The sequence below is a fragment of the Hemitrygon akajei genome, chromosome 10 (assembly GCF_048418815.1).
Source record: "Hemitrygon akajei chromosome 10, sHemAka1.3, whole genome shotgun sequence".
In the NCBI taxonomy this organism is placed as follows: Eukaryota; Metazoa; Chordata; class Chondrichthyes; order Myliobatiformes; family Dasyatidae; genus Hemitrygon; species Hemitrygon akajei.
Genome location: NC_133133.1, coordinates 54,375,671 through 54,398,491, shown reverse-complemented (window position 1 = coordinate 54,398,491; position 22,821 = coordinate 54,375,671). Strand labels below are relative to the sequence as shown.

Below are 22,821 nucleotides of genomic sequence, written 5' to 3'. Positions count from 1 at the left end.
TGTAATGGCCACAACATCATAACTTCAAGTACTGATCCACGCTCTAAGCTCATCTGCTTTGTTCACAATACTCCTTGCATTAAAATAGACACACCTCAAACCATATTCTGAGTTCTTCTAATATTGTGTGTGTGTTGCTCAACATTTGCAGGATCTCTTGTATTTAATAGACCCTATTATGACAGGATTTCTGAAGTAGAAAACATAGTGAGGAATTCATCTTTTAATCAAATGCAAAACAAATGTCAGCTATTTAAAGCTTTCTTTATATAAAACTTCAAAACTCTTCTAATAGATCAGAAAACAGGATTAAATACAACTTGCTCATTGCCAAGACAAATTGCAAAATGATAGAACATATAGGGGAAAAAGACATTCTCCTCACTTGAAATTTCATTGCAGAATCTCCTAGAAAGAAAGGATACAAGATAACCAAAGTATCCCACTTAGTCAGGATGGTTTTCAGTCCTTGGGCATTAGTGATAATTTTATTCATTTTACCTTAGTGAGCTGTCCTTAAAACACATTTTGAGCTCTCCAGCAAATAACCATTCTGACACAATCATGAAGAATCTGTAAATTTGGCTTTTAGAAAACTGCTTATGTATAATTCAGCATTTTTCTGTAAACTTAGATAAATGCAAAGCTCATAGGAAACAGGATAATTTTATAAATTTGACTCACAGCAATGAACAAAATGGACATCAATAGGAAAATAGGATGTTATTGAGTTTAGTGGTTATTAATAAAATATTCTTTCCAATTGTATCTTTTTTTTTGAAGATGATGTGTCCTGCCAAGATTTGATTCCACTGGCTGCTCTCTGGTGTTTTATCAAAGCAGGAATTCTTCAAAAGACACGAGTCAATGAATTTATGTTAGATTTGACTGTTTCAATTATTTTCAAAATATATCAAAAGCCAGCTGGGTTTGATCCAAACAAGTAGAATCACATAGCACCACTGTGCCCTCAAGACATCCTAAAACACATTCCTGCAATGAAGGACTTTTGAAGTATAATCATTGCTAAACAAATGCAATCTAGCAGTTAATATGTTTATGGCAAGGGCAAAATAGGTGATAAAATGTGTGACATGTGTATCGTGTTGATTGAGAAATAAATATTGGTGAAAAAATGAGAGCAAATATTAGGATGTATTTGAAGGCTAGTACCTGCATTTATAAATGGTTGACCTTTAAGGAGAATCATGTATGCCTGAGGGAGAAGAGAAAAATGTGGTATGGTGGTAATAGAAATTGGAAAGGCAGAAGTCTATTCTGAAATGTAAACATCACTGGAAAGAAAAGCCTTTTCTGCACTGTAGTTTTCATTGAATTCTGTGTAATCCCCAGCAAATAGCAGAAGTAACTTGGCAGCAATTAGGAGTGGGCTGATTTTATCCCCTCAAGCCCACAGTCATCAAAGCAGGGTTCACTCGTCCATGACAGGAGCAGCGATTAATTGACGTAACACACATCAGCATTGAATTTGGAATTATTTTTAACATTTATAATTAAGCATCAGATCTTATTCTTTTTAATTATGAAGAAACATTTATCTGTCAACTTAAACTTTGTTAAGGTACTCCATTTTCAGTATGCAGATCTGGGTAATACACAAATAATAACCACTCCAGTAGTTTACAAAGGTGTGGGCTGTTTTAAAATAATTTAAAAAATAAATAGAAAATCTCACTGGATTAAGTTAAATTACAGATAATATGGAGTATTATGAGCTATTGCACATGAAATAATTTTGGCAATTCACCATTACCTGGAAGATAATATGCCATACAAACTAACACTTGTTAGTAAATGGTTCAATACAGTGCCCACTTTGTACTAAATTAAAAAGACATTTAGAAAACTAACAAAGCACTGAGCGTTATCAGGTTTGTTTGAATCCATACTCTGATAGCATTGGGATGGATATATATATATATATATATATGTATATATATCAGAATGAATTCTCATTATAATTTCTATAATTATCATAGTTTGCTGCCCATGTTTTTTCACTTTTAGAAACACAGAGACCAAGTATACTCAAGTATTAAAGCCCAGTAAAAATTAATTTCTCTAAAAAAACAACTTTTATCAACACAGTGCAGCTTAGCTTGTACAAACTAGAGATAATGTCCAAAATGTACTGCTAAATCAATTCCAGATATACAAAGAAATTATAATAGGTATTTTTTGTCACAGATTTGTAATGTAAACAACTTCTTTCACTATATATTATGTTTTCTGTAAGATACAGTACTTCAGATCTGAATTTACATCCACAATAGTCATATTTCACCTTTTTCAAACGTATGTTCCAGCATATACTGCTGCACTTTTAACACAAGCATGGAGAACAGCGCATTCTTTTCACGTTATGTTTCATATTATCTATAATGTATGGTTAGCAAACATTAATCTGTTTTTAAACCCCTCCATGTAAAGGAGCAGGGTAGTAACTATATTTTATTCCATTTAGCTCAGTCCATTGAAAACACCTTCCCTCACAGTAGATCAATATCAACAACTGATGTGAGGGCAAAAGGCATTCACTAATTTTATAGATACATTCGCATACGATGGACTGCACTCAGTTACAGAGAAGTGCAAACCTGTGCTCTCTTACTATCATAGAGGATCAAAGCAGAAAATCTTCTTACGCTATCATGTTAGAAAATTTTAATCTGTCTGAAACTAACCTACCTCAATGGAAAAGCAATGTGAAATTGTTGTTCACTCCGTTGCTTCAGTAAATTTATCTGAAGTTGCTATGCAGCTGTAGATGGATTTATAGAAGTTTAAATAATGCTCTCTGATACGCAACTGAACACAGCAAGCGTGCTCCAAGTTTAGTAATCTGCACTGAATTAGCTGATCTCAGCTGGGCCAGCAATAGCTGCTTTCCGCTCCCCAGTATCCAGATGAAAAAGCATAAGTATTTGCCAAGTCCACACTTGCAACAATCCCAATATGATTGTGCAGTTTTGTGGATGTAATATAAAGCCAAAATTAAATATAATGGTGACACCATCATACACTCAAATAGTCTAGTACAATTTCAGATGAAGAATTTCCAATGAAGTGCAGATACCAGGGAATTGCCAGTGTCCATGAAAATCACTGGCAGAAATGAGATGAAAAGGTGGGAATTGTGAAGAAGTCTGCAGATATTTAACACACTGGAATTAAGTCATGGCACAAAATAAATAAACCAGTAGCTTCTTCGCAACAACTTCTGGCTTGTAATAGTGGGGTGATTGATGGATGGACACAATATCTGTTTTTATTTTTGACTCCTACCAGTATTTCAAGATAGGAGCAATTGGACCAATACAAGCAGCTGCAAATATGTTAGCAATTTGATGGAAAACATTTTTTTTACTTTACAAAAATTAAAAGCAACTGGATATGTATTCTAATATTGAGACGGAGAGGCGAGGCACAAAAATCTAACTAATGGGGGAGGGTACACAAGCCTAGGAAAAGAATGCCAGCATTTTCTTCATGGCTTAAGTTGTGGCTTTTCTATTTTATGTCCCATGACTATAACTTGACTTATGCTACATTTTAGCCTTGAAATCTCCCATTTTCTAACAAAACTGTGTTGTGCAAGTATCAAATGCCCAGTATTTAGGGATGATAAATAAAGTTCTGTTATAAAGTTTGTTTTCCAAGTGCAGCTCAAATTGCACAAGCCTGAGGATTTCTCATATTTTAAAAAATATCACAGAAATCAACTCTTTAAAAAAAGAATCTGGTAACTGTTTAAGGGAGAAACAGCATTAGAGTGTGCACATTAGTCCTGTAATCTTGTGAATGTTCACTTTGTTACTAGTTTTGCAGTGTCTTGATTCCATCAAAACCACTAAACTTCCATCGCTTTTCCAAACTTGCACCAACTCCACTTATTTCCTGCTGGAACACATGATGTAGTCGTGTCATCAGGCCTTCTATTTCACCAGGAGAGATCTGCATGGAGAATACACACAATATTGCCCAATGAGTGAATGGATAATCATCGCCCCAGCAAGAAAATAACCCTGAACTCAGCCTGGGTTGTCACCGACTAAAACCATCTGATTGCTCCTCATGTTTTATTGCAAAAGGACAGACAAACCAACACTCTGTGTGAGTTGATGTGAACTATAAGTGGCAAGTGGGTCACAGTTGTCATATCCTGGGATTTGTTTTAAAGGAGGCTGATGCAAACAGCCCCATAAATTTGAGACCAAGGTGCCCGTGCCTTGTATTAAACAACGTAGTGTGTTCATTTGATCTCTCCAGTCTTTCCTTTCCTTGTCCAAATGAGCTACATCAGTTCTGCTCTCTTCCATGTAGACACACCGTGTCCTGAGTAAAGCTCCACATCCTTCTTTCATATTTCACTTTGAGTATCATTAACGTGCATGACAAATAATCCCAATGTTCATCCAAGTCAACTAGCATTACTGAAACCCATGAACAGTGAGTAATAATTGAATTTAAGACATGTCAAAAAGGACATAATTTGGCGACCCACTTTCTGCGCAGGCGAACTGCTCACAAATAGCCAGCGCGCAGGGAGAGACTTTGGTAATGCACCTCTGACGTAATTTCTGCCTGGAGAGGGTGGGCGCTAGGGATTAAATGCCAGCAACGCGAAGTTTGAATAAACTAGTCTCAAAACGGCTTACTGACTGCGTGTCGTTATTTCAGCGCTGTGTGTAGCACATCGCTACAATAAATCATTAATGCTTATGTAAGGGTTTCTTTTTTGTGTTAACTGCTAAGGCTAATAAAATGGCTTATCTGTAATGTTAACTGCTGAGGCAGGGTTATAATTAGTGATAACCGGACTGGTATTCATTTGCTAACCAATTGGGATTGATGTTATTCTTTCTTGTGTATCTGAAAGCTGTTGTTTGCCTGGGATTTGGGAGAACACGGCATGGGGATGAACAGAGAAGATGCACACGAAGAGATGCTGTGAGTTGGCTGGTGGAGCGGACCCCGAGCGGGGGCACGGGACCCGGCGGAGTTCGGAGAAAATCGAATGGTGGGCCGAGGATATTACGTGAGCTCCAACGCTGTGCACAAACTGTCTAATTATTACTCTTGATGCCTTTTTATTTTATAGTTTGTTTCTTTACTAACCCCATAGTCAAATATAAATTCTTAATTATTTAATAGTATCCTGTGTATGGCTTGTCATTACGGGGTACTGATTTCAAACAAGAGACACATTGCACAGCATTCAACTAAACAAGAGTTCTAAAGTTTGACTGGGCAGGGGATATCACCCCTCAATCATACCACTACACTAAGTGAGAGTTACAATTACTAAAGGCCTACTACTGGTTAGAATTTATTTCTGTTTTTGGCGAGCTAAAACATAATTATGCTTTGGGCTACTTAACTTTTGACTCCATGAGAAGACTGCAATATTTTTTCCAATAGTGTGCAACAGCACTATTGTTGGTTTTGGTGGTAAATGCTTATTTATGTAACAACCAGTATTCTGGGAAGTGTCACGGGAAACTCCACAGTGTTACTTAGTACCATACTGCTAAATACTCACACCTGTCTACCCACACACACACACACCCAGAGATCAGACTTACATCTATGGGTTCCAGCTCATGTTGGGGTGAAGGGGAATGAGAGAGTGCATGAGTTGGCAAAGAGGGCATTAAAGAAAGAAAATAGAGAAATACACATTAGTATCAGTAAAGCAGAGGCTAAGTGTGTAATCTGGGGAAAAAATCATCCAAATGTGGCAAGAAAGATGGGACAGGGAGGGGAAAGGGAGGCGTTTACATCAAATACAAAAGAGTGTTACATGTACTAGGGTAGGCAGTGGATGCAGAAGAGAGGAAACTGTGTGGACTAGGTTAAGGCTGGGGCACTGTGCACTAAACAAAACATTGAAAATGATAGGGAAGCACCAGACAGGTTTGTGAGAGGAATATCAGGAAGAAGAGTCAGTAGAACATGTAATTCTGAGTTGCATGAAGTATGGGATACAGAGAGAGATGATGAGAATTAATCTAAGGGAATTGGCAGTGCAGGAATTCCCATTAAAAGGGTTACTGGGCATGGGTGAGAGAACCCAGGTCAGGGTACTTTTAGCTTTTTTACAGGATACAGGGTTTGTTTTATAGGATATGATGGATAAGCAGGAATAGGATACTAGGATGGCCAAAGAAGGAAGGATAAAGTGTAGATTGGGGGGGGGGGGGGATGTGTGTGAGAGGGGGAGGAGGAGGGGGAGGGGAGAGGGAGAGGGAGAGAGAATGGGTGAAGGGATTTAGAATGTAAGTCTATCGTCTGATCCACACTCCGGAACTGAAGGTGGCGGTAATACACCATTAAGCTGGTTGCCAACCCTGAAGACAACGATGACAACGACTTATAAATCTCAGATGCTGTAGATTTCAATACAGACAAACAGACAGATAGACATACTTTATTGATCCCGAGGGAAACTGTGTTTTGTTACAGTCGCTCCAACCAAGGATAGTGAAGAAATATAGCAATATAAAACCATAAATAATTAAATAATAAGAAGAAGATTATGCCATGTGGAAATTAGTCCAGGACCAGCCTATTGGCTCAGGGTGTCTGATACTCTGAGGGAGGAGTTGTAAAGTTTGATGGCCACAGGTAGGAATGACTTCCTATGACGCTCAGTGTTGCATCTCGGTGGAATGAGTCTCTGACTGAATGTACTCCTGTGCCTAGCCAGTACATTATGGAGCAGATGGGAGTCATTGTCCAAGATGGCATGCAACTTGGGACAGCATCCTCTTTTCAAACACCACCGTCAGAGAGTCCAGTTCCACCCCCACAACATCACTGGCCTTACGAATGAGTTTGTTGATTCTGTTGGTGTCTGCTACCCTCAGCCTGCTGCCCCAGCACACAACAGCAAACATGATAGCACTGGCCACCACAGACTCGTAGAACATCCTCAGCATCATCCTGTAGATGTTAAAGGACCTCAGTCTCCTCAGGAAATAGAGACGGCTCTGACCCTTCTTGTAGACAGCCTCAGTGTTCTTTGACCAGTCCAGTTTATTGTCAATTTGTATCCCCAGGTATTTGTAATCTCCCACCATGGCCACACTGACCCCTTGGATGGAAACAGGGGTCATCGGTGTCCTAGCCCTCCTCAGGTCCACCACTAGCTCCTTAGTCTTTTTCACATTAAGCTGCAGATGATTCTGCTCACACCATGTGACAAAGTTTCCCACCGTAGCCCTGTACTCAGCCTCATCTCCCTTGCTGATGCATCCAACTACGGCAGAGTCATCAGAAAACTTCTTCTGAAGACTCTGTGGAGTAGTTAAAGTCCAAGGTGTATATGGTGAAGAGAAAGGGAGACAGGACAGTCCCCTGTGGAGCCCCAGTGCTGCTGACCACTCTGTCTGACACACAGTGTTGCAAGCGCACGTACTGTGGTCTGCCAGTCAGGTAATCAATAATCCATGACACCAGGGAAGCATCCATCTGCATCACTGTCAGCTTCTCACCCAGCAGAGCAGGGCGGATGGTGTTGAACACACTGGAGAAGTCAAAAAACACGACCCTCACAGTGCTCGCCGGCTTGTCCAGGTGGGCATAGACACGGTTCAGCAGGTAGACGATGACATCCTCAACTCCTAGTCGGGGATGGTAGGCGAACTGGAGTGGGTCTAAGTGTGGCCTAACCATAGGCCAGAGCTGCTCTAGAACAAGTCTCTCCAGGGTCTTCATGATGTGGGAGATCAATGTCACCGGTCTGTAGTCATTGGAGCCACTGGGGCGCGGCGTCTTTGGTACAGGAACGAGGCAGGACATCTTCCACAGCACAGGAACCCTCTGGAGACTCAGGCTCAGGTTAAAGACATGGTGAAGTACTCCACATAGCTGGGGGGCACAGGCTTTGAGCACCCTGGGGCTGACATTTTAGTTAACCCCATGGGGAATAACGATAAGCTATTCCTTAGCTCAATGCCTTATCAGGCTAAAATGAAGTGTCAGGAGCAGAAACAGCATTGAAGCCCAGGCGTATTTCAAAGTATAGGTGCAATCTGCCAGTATGCACATGCACCCTGAAAGGAATTCCATCTCCTTTTGATTGATCAAATATAAACATTTTCATTATTATGTGATATTCCATTCCCACCACACTAGACTGACATTGATAAAGACTGTTTATGCCTGCTATTCTTTGATTTTGTGAACTATGAAGAGAAGCACTGCCCCTTTTTCTATCCTGCATAACATTCCTTCCTGTTCCATAATTTTCCCTTATTTACCTGAATATGTGGCAATATCTTGTACTCTCAGTGGCAGGGTCTCACCCATTAGGTGACCACAACTTACTTATCCCAAAGATTAAAGGCGTTTGGGAATACTGCCAGAGTAGCCCTCCTCTGCAGAGGCAAAGTATTAAGGTTAAGCCGGATTAATGGTTTCCATATTTGTATATACTGTACATACATAAAGGCCATTTGACCTATTAAGTCCATATCAGCTCAAGGAAAAATTTCTCTACATTGCCATCAGCTCTACCACCCACACAACACTGGAGGTAATTCAGATGGCCAATTAACTTTCTAACCTCACACATCTACGGGCTTTTGGAGTGAACTGGAACACCCAGAACATCCCACATGTTCACGTGGAGAACCTGTAAACTCCACACAGGTCGTAACTGGTGGTCACAATTTAACCAGGGATGCTGAAACTGTGAGACAACAGCCCTACCAGCTGCACCACTCTGCCACCTCTACCCTCATGTGCTATCCTGTTGTAGTATGTGCCATGCAAATGTAACCAGACATGAATTTACTTTTTTGAAATGGTGTAGTAATCAAGACCATACTTCCACATCTTTGCATCCAACAGTCTTTAGAGATTTCCTGTAAATACAGTGGATTCTAGTTAATAGGGACACATTGGGACCAGTATATTTAAGCAGCTGCCCCTATTAGCCGAATTTTTATGGAACTAGTTAAAAAGGTATAAAAAAGACAAACTGAGTAACAAATTATGTATTTAAATGAAATACAAAACAAATTAGATTGCTACCAATAGTGTTACAGTACTATAAAACTGTGGATTTGTTCCTAATAGCTATCAATGGAGAAATTAATCCAGTGTACACAATGAACAAAATCAGCACTGACTGCCTTCATACAACACAATCGACAATTGCATCTTCCAAATCTTCATTTTCATTTTAACATTCAAGATGATTATCAAAACCTTCTAATTCTTCATAGTTCCTCATTTGTTGAAGAAGTGAAATTGGTTCATTGTCACTTCTGGCCATTTCTGGCATCTTCAAGCATGAATGCTTGAAACCGCAGTGAGCAAAATAGTTATGAATTATCTAACTGCTTAATTCTTGCCAGCTATCAGTGACAAAAATCACAGCTTTTTGAACACAAATACATGCAAGTAATGCTAGTTAAAAACTGTCTGCTCTAAGCATGGAGTAAAGAGCCACACCAGTGTGTGTGACTGACATTGGTTAGAACTTGTTCGGCAACAACCTTATGCCTCAATTAAGTAGCAGAAGTCCCAAATATACAAATCCAATCCCTGCCATTTTCTTGATTAGTTTTTGTTTTTTAGGAGTTATCACAAAAACAGTGGCTGCCCCAATTAACCAATGGCCCAATTAACTGGAATCCATTATAATATTAAGTCACTAATCAGAGAATAAAAGTAACAATTCTGATTTACCTTAGCATCCAGTCGCTGTAGATAAGAACATATATAGTCTATACTGGCACCAAAAGGGTGGACATGGAGAAATGTAGAAATAATACCTGCAATTTAAAAAGTATGCTTTTTAGGGTGAAATGTTAAAATGACAAATATTTTGACATTTTTAAAAATACTTCCTCAGAGAAGCAAGTCACAGGTTGTACAAAACAGTGCTACTTTAAAAGAAAAGCTTGTTCTTCACTGTATACCTGCAATTTAGCCCAGGTGTTATGACTAGAACAGTGACCAGAGCTCAAGCTTAAATCGTGACAATTTACTGCACTAAATTCCGTAGACTGGGTAATTAGTGAACCAGCAGCTGAAAATGGTGAAAAGTAGCCAGGTTGCTGGAAAAGCTCAACTAATCCAGTAAGAACTTCCAGAAAAAGGAATATGCTGACTCTAATTATCAACATGATGATCCAAACACATTCTGCAGCATGCTGTTGTCAAGGACAGTTCGGATTTATAATATTAACGAATTCATTGATATTCACAATCTTCAAAGAACAAATATACTCGGTAGCCACTTTACCAGGTACAACTGTACACATGCTCATTAATGCAAATATCTAATCAGCCAATCATGTGGCAGTAATTTTGCATGAAAACATGCAGCCATGGTCAAGAGATTCAGTTGCTGTTCAGACCAAACATCAGTTTGGAAAAGAAATGTGATTTAAGTGACTTTGACCAATGATTGGTACTACCAGGCTGGTTGGTTTGAGTAGATCAAAAACTGTAGATCTCCTGGGATTTTCACACACACGTTGTCTCTAGAGATTACAGGAAATAGTGCGGAAAACAAAAAACATCCAGTGAACAGCAGTTCTGTGGGCAAAAATTAATGGTGAGACTGATTCAACCCGACAGGAAGGCCAAAGGTAATTCAAATAACCACACATTACAACACTGGTATGCAGAAGAGCTTCTCTGAATGCACAACATGTTGAAACTTGAAGGGGATGAGCTAAGTAGCAGAACACTACACCGGGTTCCCCTCCTGTACCTAATATACAATAGCCACTTTATTAAATGAATTATAAAATGCAATACAAAAATAAGACACATTTGATTAAAGAAATCACACACAAAATATCTATTACTTGTGGTGAAAGAAGTAATCAAGATTCCCTATTCAAAACTTTTAGACCATGACCCAATCAAATGGACTATCTTATGAAAAGAACTGTCATAAATTGGTATGATATGGGTTTGATTGGCATGTCAGAGAACAGATCATGGCTGTTTACTGGCTCATTTCCAAAAGCTTCACAGTAGTAATGGCACGCTAGTCACCCAATTAGAAGGATAATGTCCTAGATTGGATCTTTGGTTTGTGTTCAGTTACACACTGCAGTGAGGACAGTGACAGAGATGCAAGTAGTTTATGAGTCACATTAGCTAAGAGTGCAAATACAGAATCAGAACTATAACTCCAGAAAGTTATTACTTCATATCTTCTAAAAGTGACACATTTGATTAAAGAAATCACATTGCGTTCTGGCATATCTAGGCAAAGCAATAAGGCCAGCACATTAAAAGGAGCTTGCACATTTCAGTTTGAGATCTCATACACAAAGAACAGTCATATGAATGAAACAACAGAGATTACTGCTGCACATGGATACCATTAGAAAGAGCTTGACTCTTTCAAGAGAGTAGATGGCTAAATTACACTGAAGACAAATTGTAGAAGGGTGATTAAGATCATCTTCCAAAATGTATTTTTTAAATTCCCTCTCTAATACCTGCATCCATCTCTCAATGTGCAGAGCAAGTGTTTATTTTAAACATTAGCTTGTTGGATGATTACAAATTGTCATAGTAGCTATAAACCTATTTTTAACTTTTAGGGAGATGTGTTGGGATTACATTGAAATAGAGTTAAAATATTTATGTCAAGTTATCTGCCAATCATATTGTCATAAAATACAAACCCCATTTCCAGAAAAGTTGGGATATTTTCTAAAATGCAATAAAAACAAAAATCTGTGATATGTTAATTCACGTGAACCTTTACTTAACTGACAAAAGTACAAAGAAAAGATTTTCAATAGTTTTACTGACCAACTTAATTGTATTTTGTAAATATACACAAATTTAGAATTTGATGGCTGCAACACACTCAACAAAAGTTGGGACAGAGTTAAAATAAGATTGAAAAGTGCACAGAATATTCAAGTAACACCGATTTGGAAGACTCCACATTAAGCAGGCTAATTGGTAGCGGGTGAGGTATCATGACTGGGTATAAAAGTAGCATCCATCAAAGGCTCAGTCTTTGCAAGCAAGGATGGGTCGTGGCTCACCCCTTTGTGCCAAAACTCATGAGAGAATTGTTAGTCAGCTCAACAGGAACATTTCCCAGCGCAAGATTGCAGAGAATTTAGGTCTTCCAACATCTACAGTACATAATATTGTGAAAAGATTCAGAGAATTCAGAGACATCTCAGTGTGTAAAGGGCAAGGTCGGAAACCACTGTTGAATGCGCGTGATCTTCGAGCCCTCAGGCGGCACTGCCTAAGAAACTGTCATGCTACTGTGACAATTATAGCCACCTGGGCTCGGGAGTACTTCGGAAAACCATTGTCACTTAACACAGTCCGTCGCTGCATCCAGAAATGCAACTTGAAACTGTATTACGCAAGGAGGAAGCCATATATCAACTCTATGCAGAAACGCCGGCAAGTTCTCTGGGCCCGAGCTCATCTCAGATGGACCGAAAGACTGTGGAACCGTGTGCTGTGGTCAGATGAGTCCACATTTCAGCTAGTTTTCGGAAAATGGGCGTCGAGTTCTCCGTGCCAAAGATGAAAACCACCAACCTGATTGTTATCAGCGAAAGATGCAAAAGCCAGCATCTGTGATGGTATGGGGTGCATCAGTGCCCACGGCATGGGTGAGTTGCATGTATGTGAAGGTACCATTGACTCTGCGGCGTATATTAGGATTTTAGAGAGACATATGTTGCCATCAAGGTGACATCTCTTCCCGGGACGTCCATGTTTATTTCAGCAGGACAATGCCAGACCACCTTCTGCACGGGCTACAACAGCGTGGCTTTGTAGACACAGAGTGCGTGTGCTTGACTGGCCTGCTGCCAGTCCAGATCTATCTCCTATTGAAAATGTATGGCGCATCATGAAGAGGAGAATCAGACAACGGAGACCACGGACTGTTGAGCAGCTGAAATCTTATATCAAGCAAGAATGGACAAAATTTCCAATTGCAAATCTACTACAATTAGTATCCTCAGTTCCAAAACGATTAATAAGTGTTATTAAAAGGAAAGGTGATGTAACACAATGGTAAACATGCCTCTGTCCCAACTTTTGTTGAGTGTGTAGCAGCCATCAAATTCTAAATTTGTGTGTATTTACAAAATACAATTAAGTTGGTCAGTAAAACTATTGAAAATCTTTTCTTTGTACTTTTGTCAGTTAAATAAAGGTTCACGTGAATTAACATATCACAGATTTTTGTTTTTATTGCATTTTGGAAAATATCCCAACTTTTCTGGAAATGGGGTTTGTAAATAGAAAAGACAGAAAAACTTTTTTTTGTAAACAAATGATAGCTTAACAATAATATTACAGATGACAAGAATTAAGAGATGTAACTTGCAGTGCATCTTCAATAACACCCAATATATTAAAGATAACTTATGAAATGCTATAATATTTTGGAGACGTCTTAGCAAGATATCATTGCTACTGCAGCACCAAATATGTAACCTGGCCAATCTGCAGAAATTTCTTAAACACAGACCACAATATCCTCTTTTGTATTTTTTACTCCGGGAAAATGTTGCTAAACAAGATGGTAATCTAGATGTTTATCACAACATACTATTTTTATACAGTTCCATAAATACAAATGAATGTATAAATATATGAAGTATTGTGTTAGGCTTATTAAAAGAAAACATTTCCTACCAACAAGCAGTGCTTCTCTCTCTGATCGGACAGGCCCTGTGATGACCCTGTCCAGCTCACCATCTTTTTCTTGATTGGAGCCCAATATTATACATCTTGTGCTATTCTAGGTGGAGTGAAACATCTTTAATGATACATTGCTCAGCTGACACACTGAAACACAAACTAATTTTACATTAATAACCATATAACAATTACAGCACGGAAACAGGCCATCTCGGCCCTTCTAGTCTGTACCGAATGCTTACTCTCACCTAGTCCCACCGACCTGCACTCAGCCCATAACCCTCCATTCCTTTCCTGTCCATATACCTATCCAATTTTACTTTAAATGACAATACTGAACCTGCCTCTACCACTTCTACTGGAAGCTCGTTCCACACAGCTACCACTCTCTGAGTAAAGAAATTCCCCCTTATGTTACCCCTAAACTTTTGTCCCCTAACTCTCTACTCTTGTCCTCTTGTTTGAATCTCCCCTACTCTCAATGGAAAAAGCCTATCAACGTCAACTCTATCTATCCCCCTCATAATTTTAAATACCTCTATCAAGTCTCCCTTCAACCTTCTGATTTATGATAACAGAGAATCCTGTTACAAGTACCCTATAGATACGCAGCTCCAATCTTCTGAAAATGATCAGATTAATCAGACGAAGTCTGGAAACCCCCTAAAGTTGTACTGAACTTAATAAAACAAAATAGTCCCAAGTTCTTCAAATAACCATGAATGCATATGCTGTCCCCCCCCCCCCCACCACCACCCCCACCCACAAAGGGAACCAAAAGCTAGAGGGTATAGATTTAGGGTGAGAGGGAAAAGATTTAAAAGGTATCTAAGGGCAACTTCTTCATGCAGAGAGTGGTAATACCAAACAAACTGCCAGAGGAAGTAGTTGAGGCAGGTACAATAATGACATTTAAAAGATATTTGGAAAAGTATATGAACAGGAAAAGTTTAGAGGAATATGGACCAATCAGAGGAAAATGAGACTAGTTTAGATCGGACCTTGGTTGCGTTGGGCCAAAGGGCCTGTTTCCGTGCTATGACTCTAACCAAACTCAGAATAAGGGAAAACAAGTTCAATAATACACATGAGCATTAATTGATAAGACTAGCATGAAACCACTTGCTTAGTCCCAATAGCCATGCCACTACTCATCTCCATTGTTTAGACTCTATCAGAAGTTCATTTAGGTTTCTGGAAAGGACAGGTAGATGTTTTATCATAACTTGAAAACAGAATTAATAATAAATTGTGCAAGAGGGTCAAACTTTGAAAGCACAGGATTTTCAAACAGTGAATTAAATAAACACCTGGAATGGAAAAGGAATAAAACCAAAACATTTAAAAATGATGGAAGCTTTATTTTTCAGTTCTAAGAAGAAACTCTTATGCAGTTCTTGCAGTCATTTTATAAATGATTTTGAACACCAATTTGTTAAGTTTCTAAATTTCTGTCCAATCAAATATAAATTGATCTTAGTTGGCTGGGGTGTAACGGGCGTATGAGGGCAATTTATATTACAGGAAGCATTGATTCAAACAGTAACAGGGTAATAATGTAATGGACCTCAAAATGATTATGGTGATATATATTTGACAAGTCACTGTATATTGTGAGTTATAGTAGCTTTATGAAGCTACAGACATATTGATAATAATGCATTATTTACATTTATCAACAACTCACTTCCAAACAGACATGATCTTCAATTAGTTATTTTCAGATCAACAAAGACATTGTCTCTGTTATCCTTGATCCAATTATCAATCGTTATGAGTTTTTTTTAACATTATAACAGTGACAATATAGCAGTGTTTGCATTTAATGTAGCTTGAAGAAAGTTCAAAAACCAGGAATATGGTAAACTGAATTTGGTGAAGAGTGGGAATAGTGCTGCTAGGTATTGAAACCACATCTGAAGAGAACCTTGTTTTTGTATAAGATGGAACAATAATATATTAGACCAGGTTGAAAATATAAAACAATGAACTGAGGAAGCTGTTGGACCCTTGTTCTCTTAAGTAGAAGCATGACAGGGTTCCTCAATCCTATACCACATAAAATATTAAAGATGCTCCAGCAATAACTTTCTTTCTATTATGACATCTGAAGTGGGTCCATTTTCAACCTCTCAGCAAATGAAGCAATTCATGACAGCCGGTAGCTAGACCCAGATAATATACAGGCATGGACAGATAAGCAACAAGTAATTTGCATCACAAAAATGCTTGATAGGAGAGACTTAAATACATAAATATTCAATATTGCTTTCACTACTGAGTACTCTATAATCAATATCATGGAGACATTGACTAGCCATGTAAATATTGAGTATTTATGTGCAAGTTCTTTTTACACTACTTTCCTGGTTTAACTAGTGTACTAATTTAATCAATGGTTCTTTTTGTGCACTACATCATGTACTTGCTCTGAATAACAGTTCAAACTGTTTTAAAGCTTTTACTTATACGTCACATTGCCAGTTCACGAACAACTACTGCCCTTCAACCATTCCATTCTTGAAAGAAATATCAGAACTCTAATTGCTATAGTTCAGCAACATTATGACCACACTGCATTCAGTTGGACCTTTTGTTATTCTTTTGTTATAATTGTGATTTCTTGTAAAAATTGTGTATTATTTGTGCTTAATTTATGTCTTCTTGTGAATGCTGTTAATATGATGCCAAGTACCCGCAAATATGTTTTTCACTGCATCTGTGCATACGTGTATACACTTATATTTGTGCCTGTGACAATAAACTCGATTTTCTTGACTGAATCCTTTAATCATCCTCAAGCTATTTTAAGTTTCATTTCTAGCATTCGTAATTGAACACATTACTGAAAGCACAACTGTTAAATGGGATAAAACCTGGATCTGCAACTGACATCTGCAAATTAACTTTGACTAAGAGAAAATTAAAATGCAGCAGATTATTGCAAAAAAATTAATGCAAACCCTTACATTTTTAAAAACTGAAGATTTTTTTTAAATGGAAAAAATTTCACTCACATTTCCTTCATTATCACTTTCATGCATATCATCTCCATCTGCACTCTCCTGCTAAATTTAAATTGGATCAATTAATTTACCATACTGTGAAAACAGAAGTTACTCACTTTCTGCGAAGTACTCTTGTACATATTTACATATTCTGAACATTTCTTTGTGTGCTTATCTATATAGTTAACTGACTGATTATCTTAGTTTTTAATATGTACTCAGATAAATTTTGCAAGCAGATCGATGCCATAGAATTTTTAACTATCTGTACATTTTTTCCATTGAGGAAATTTCAGGAAAAATAATGTTTCTCTAACTGACAGGAATTCCTTTCTTAAAATAAATATACTTTCCTGAAAACTTACTTTGTGTGTAAAACAATGGATGACAATCAGAAAGATTGAATTGTTCTAATATAAAGGAAATCTTCACAGCAGATTTTAAGTCAAAAACCCAGAAAAATAAACTATGGCTAATTTGGGCTTTAGTTCCGAAAGAAAAAAACCATCAAGAAATGACAATGATCTAGAAGAAGGGCGTAGAAGAAAAAAGGACTGCAAAATGCTTAAAGAGTGCATATTATCATAATAGACAGAGTAATGGTAATTGTATTTTAATACAGAGAAGCACAAATTATTTATTTTGGGGAAATAAATACTCACCATAAAAACTAAGTATCTTTAATTTTTGATCTTTCTGTAATGCCAAAGTCAAGGTGACATTTACAGTATCTTTATTTAAATAGCTTAACAAGAGACAGGGATTCCTAGTCTTTGCTAGTTTCAGTATTTCTTGATTAAACATACATATCTACGAACAAACCATGTAAATAAATTCTTTGCTGTATCATATGATTACAGGCTTTCTCTCATTTTAGTACATTTATTGAAGAATTTTGTTTCTTTGTCAAAGGGAGATACAGATACAGTAAAAGAATGCTTGAAGTTTTCTATTTAGCTGGGAAAACACAAACAATTTTCACTAGTTCACAGAAATTAAATTCTTCATATATAGAAGATAAAGAAAAAAAGTTGAGAAACAATAAAAGGGTAACACTTCTCTGTTCGAGGTCAGCAATTGAGAAATAAAGGGAAACACTGTGTAAAATAAAGTCCACTTTATAACCTTATCTATGTTTAAGAGGCAAAAATGACCAGTGTGGAGGTTCAAAGTCTTTCTGAAGTAAAAAGGGTATAAACAATATCTGCTTCATACTGAATCACGCATAAAGCAAAATGATTTGTTTAGAATAATTGTGTTCATTAAAAGTAACCACTAGCAATTCATTAATGAAGTTCCTATGCTCTCACCTTGTTTTTAAATGTTTCTAATAACATTTCTGCATTTTGTTTCTCTTTCTGTGCCTTTTGGAATTCAGCTTCTTTCTTTTTACATTCTTCCCGTAAATTCAAAAGTTGCTGTCAATGTTGGAAGAACAAAAGAGAATCACTCTCACAATAGACCATATTCTTCACAATACCATTGCACATATTTTAATTCAATAGCAATTGTCTGATTTCTTGCTTTGTTCCTGGGCTCAACACTTCAGACTAGGCTGATTCCTAATTTTACAGAGCTGACGTCTGGCCCCTCCACTTAATACCGGCTACTGCTGTCACACCCAGCACGGCGCTGTTTATTTGAATAAGTTCACTAACCTTCATTTAAAAGATGAGGAAAGATATATTTTGCCTTTTTCAAAGCTTATTTTAATTATTTAATTTACATTAGGTTGAACAAGTATTAAATTAATTCTTTCATTAATTTTGTTATTTTAAATATTTCAGTAGTGAACCGTCAGAAAGCTATTGGAGCAGGGTAGTGGGTTGGACCACAGTTTGTAACTCTGGAATATTCGTATGTTGGCTTATTCAGGAGATGAATGTGAGGCATGGCTTGACTCAAGGACAGTTCAGTTTAATGCACGCAGAAAATGGGAATCAGTTCAAACTAAAACTCAGGACATTTTTTTAACCTTTTAAAAATAAAAGGATTCTTCAGCAGGATATGTTATGTGTTGTAACTCCAAAACATAAAAACTAAGTAAGTAAAAGAAAAATAGCATGTTGGGAGATAACTCGTACATTTAGCTTCACTTTTATTTTAAGTAAGGCATACACATATCATGTGGTAGCATCACGATGTTATGCTATTCACGTATTTTTAAATATAGCTTGTAATGAATTATTTAAGCAAACAAGAATGCTTAATAAAACAATATATTTACAATATTACTCAAATATTATTGAAATAGTCCCATTCAGGCTAAAGATTTAATCACTGTGGAAGATTTCTTACTCTTGTGGGATAATATGGGAGAGGGGTGCTGGGTCACTCTGCTTGGCAGGTGAGACTTGAGGCCGTGAAACAATCTCGGTTCTGGGGTGATTGTAGGAGTTGACAATTGGACTACAGCAAGTTGCTCTGGAAGCTCTGGGTTACTTTTTTCAGGCTGTGTTGGCATCCTGAATAGTGCATGGCAAACTTCACTGGACAATGTAGATTATAATATGTGAGTACAGTGTCTGACATCACCATTTGCTTTACTTTTTGGAAAGTCACATCACACTGACATTGACATTTCTTTCTGATCTGTAGCAATACGTTCAACGTTTGGAGCACAGTAGCCAGGTTTGTTATAGCAATTGACAAATTCTTAAAAAGGACTGCAACGGCGGCACGTCTTTTGGCCTTGGGGCATCCATAGTAAGTGATGCTGGTTTAAAGAGTTCACACTTGTTGCGTCACACTCTGAGCCCATAATCTTCTAATCCCTAACACTGTTTTGAGATTTTGGAGATGTTCCTCTTAATCCTTACTGGTAACAATGATGTAATTGAGGTGACCCTGAGTGCCTGGGCAGCCTTGCAGCACATGGTCCATAGCTTTCTGCCAACATCCTGGTGCAGGTGATACTCCAAAAATAAGCCTGTTATAGTGATAATAGTGATAAGGCTTTACCATAAAGTGAGTGTTTATGGTGAGAAACACTTTGGACCCTTCTTCCATTCTCATCCGTAGATAGGCCTCAGCTACATCCACTTTGCTGAAGTGTTTCACTCCAGATACCTTCTATCATGGGCAGAGGGTATTGATCTACTTCCTGTACTGGGTTTATGGCGACCTTAAAATCACCATCCCTTGATATGTTTCAGTTTTTCAATGCCATCCTTGAACAATGGTGTGGCATCAGCCAATACCGTTTTAGTTTACTTTCAGTGGATTCTATTGCAGGGGATGTGGCATGTAAATGGTGGATAGTTGTCTCAGCCAATCATGACCCCACAATGCTGGCCCTCCTGTTTTTACTCCAATGTGGCTTGTTATTTGTTAGATTTCACTGTTATGAATGTCCTTCCCACAGGAGTTAGTTTTTCTCCAGTATGAGTTCTTTGTTGGGTATCTACAAGTTTCAGTTCAGTATCTTAGAAATGCCATTTGGTGACTGTAACAGCTCAGCCAGTATCCAATCCATTTTAATTAATTTACCGTTCACATTATACATCTCAAGACTACCCAATCTCATCACTATCAGATTTTTCATCAACAGCATGCAGATTAGTGCTCTTTTTGAAACTGCAACTTGACTTTTTATTTTTTATCTCTTCCCTATGTAGACCATTCAGTTTTGCCTGCCTACTCTGTGTACATGACCTACTTTATTGCATTTTCTGCAAGTTTCACTTTTCAATCTGCATTGGTCTGGTGTGTGTGAATCCTTGGCACAATGGTAACGCAATTTATTTGGCTTGGCAAGCTTCTGTTTTTTTCATTGCAATTTTGTTCACACTCCTTTTCATTCCTGACTGCAACTTAATTGTGTCTCTATCTGCTATTTCCATTGACACAGCTAATTCCAATTGCTCTTTTAAATGAAGTTGGATTTCAGTTAGGAGCCATTTTCGAATGCTTTCTTGTAAGATTCCACAAGCTAAATGATCTCCCAGTGCATCATTAAGCTCATCACTGAACTGACAATGCTCAGATAATCTCTTCAATTCAGCCACAAAAGGACTCCCTGTACTTTTGATTCCGCTTATGAAATGTAAAGCATTCTGCAATCAACAATGGCTTTGGTTCTAAATGTCCCTGCATTACTTTCACAATAGCAGCAAAGCTCATTTCGGCTGGTTTGGTCTGAGCAAACTGTGCTTTTCCACCCAGTGCACTCAGCAAAACTGGTACATTGGCTATATCATTTGCTTTACAATACTGCTCAACTCACTCAGTTACACATATTCCAATTACCTCTTGTGGAATCAAATGTGTTTATCGGATGTAGCCAGTCATTTCTGCTTTTTAAAAAAAAAATGATTATTGCATTGTTTATAAACCAGTGAATTTGCCTTTTTTAAACTCGACAGTCTTCTTTCCTCTTGTGAAGAAAAAAAGGTACTGCAATTTTTTTTTATTTGAACATCTTCAACAGGCAGGTAGTTGTTTAAAACTTTCTTGTTGCCACTATTATGTTTTGTAACTCCAAAATATTACGCTAATTGCAAGAAAAAGACGTGAGCCCAGAAGAATGTGTCTTAGTTTTGTTTTTTGTCCTTAGTGAGGCATGCACATGTCAAGTGGCAGTGTCATGACGTATGCAATTCATGTATTTTTACAATAGAACCCATAATGAATTATTTAAGTGGACAAAAATGCTTAATTAAACAATATATTTACAATATTAATCAAATATGACTAAAAATACTAAATATACACCAGGATAGGTTCAATTTTTATAGGCTATTAGGTAATTGGCATGCTGTCTGTGGTAATGAATTCTATTCCACTGTGTATAAATACCCTCATGATTGCTTTTATGTTGCCTTCACAAGTATCTAAGGTGCCTTAGAGACAGTATACTGCAATTTTTCCAAGTAGTGACATATTCACAAAAATTCAGCTGCCGAGGTCCACTATTGATATTCATATACTTTTCCTTATTGGCCATTCTAAAGATGCTATATTTCTATTTTTCTAAGCAGCAATCTGAATGGCGGGGAGAAAGATTTAATAGGAACTTGAGGGAAAACTTTACATATACATACATACATACATCCAAGCAGATGGTGTGTGCGTGAAATGAGGAGGTAGCTGAGGTGGCACAACAGCAACCCTTAAAGAAGGCACATAGATAGGAAAGGTCTCTGAGGATATGGACCAAATATGGGCAAACAGGATTAACTTGGAGAAACATCTTACTCAGCATAGTCAATTTGGGATGAAGGGCCTGTTCCCATGCTGTACCAATTATTTGTCGGTTCACAGAACCTTCAAAACTTCGGTGCATGAACACTTTTCACCTTGTGCAGTGAAGAGCACTTACATACATACTGTTTCACAATGGATTAAGCTTCTGAAATACTTATGACACAAACAAAACTCTTCATTCATAGGCTCAGAATTGAAGTTAACAGTTGTTTTTAAAAAATAAGAATGACTGTCTCCTAATCATGTGATTTTGCTGGAAAGATGTAATGCTCTGGATTGAGCACGGCACGTGAGAAAAGTAGCCCAGTATACTGTAACTCAAGCTTGCTACAAAGTAAATACATACAATTTTACTAAAGAATTACCATGCAAGGATGTTCTTACTCCACCCTGAGGAATGAGAATGGGTGGAGAACAGGTATGTTTAAAAAAAACTTCAGATAATCTTAAAATAACAAATAAATTGTCTTGCTTTGAATGATTTTCTTTTAAAGAAAAATAATAGAGGAGCCATGAGTACCTGCTGCATCCCTTGCACTGTTTGTTGCAGTAGCTTTAATTGTTGGTCCTTTGTGGTTTCTTCTTCAGTATGATAGAGCTTACCCTGCTCAAGTTTTAGTAAATCCACCTCATTTCTGTAGGCATCAAGCTGGCAACGCAGGCTGTCATTCTCTTCTCTAAGTACTTCAGCCTGACATGCTAGCACTACAACAATGGCAAAAGAATGAAATTTAAGATGAGGTGAGAGGAAAAATATCTCATTTCTTATGTAGAATAGCTTGGTTTCAACATGTTTTCCATCCATATGTAATTTGACTTGATATGAAATCATCTGAAAATAAAAGCAGAAGATTGTGGAATTTAAAATCCTACAACTTCATTATGGTTCATTGACAATGCCTAAGCAAATTAACCAATA

At 37.6% G+C, this 22,821-nt stretch overlaps 1 protein-coding gene across 5 annotated transcripts in view; it reads right to left on the bottom strand.

Moving 5' to 3' along the window:
- Positions 1–247: 247 nt before the first annotated feature.
- Positions 248–22,821, bottom strand: part of LOC140734403 (ecto-NOX disulfide-thiol exchanger 2-like) — a 285,185-nt gene continuing 262,611 nt past the window's right edge. For 4 of the 5 annotated variants that reach the window (XM_073058298.1, XM_073058300.1, XM_073058299.1 and 1 more), the window contains 6 exons: positions 22,423–22,607; positions 18,008–18,115; positions 16,707–16,757; positions 13,684–13,789; positions 9,721–9,806; positions 248–3,975 (listed from right to left, as the gene is read on the bottom strand). In XM_073058298.1, coding sequence (XP_072914399.1) covers positions 3,838–3,975; positions 9,721–9,806; positions 13,684–13,789; positions 16,707–16,757; positions 18,008–18,115; positions 22,423–22,607 — 674 coding nt within the window. In that variant the 3' untranslated portion in view covers positions 248–3,837. The remainder of the gene's footprint in view (positions 3,976–9,720; positions 9,807–13,683; positions 13,790–16,706; positions 16,758–18,007; positions 18,116–22,422; positions 22,608–22,821) is intronic. The other variant, XM_073058301.1, reaches the window with a different exon arrangement.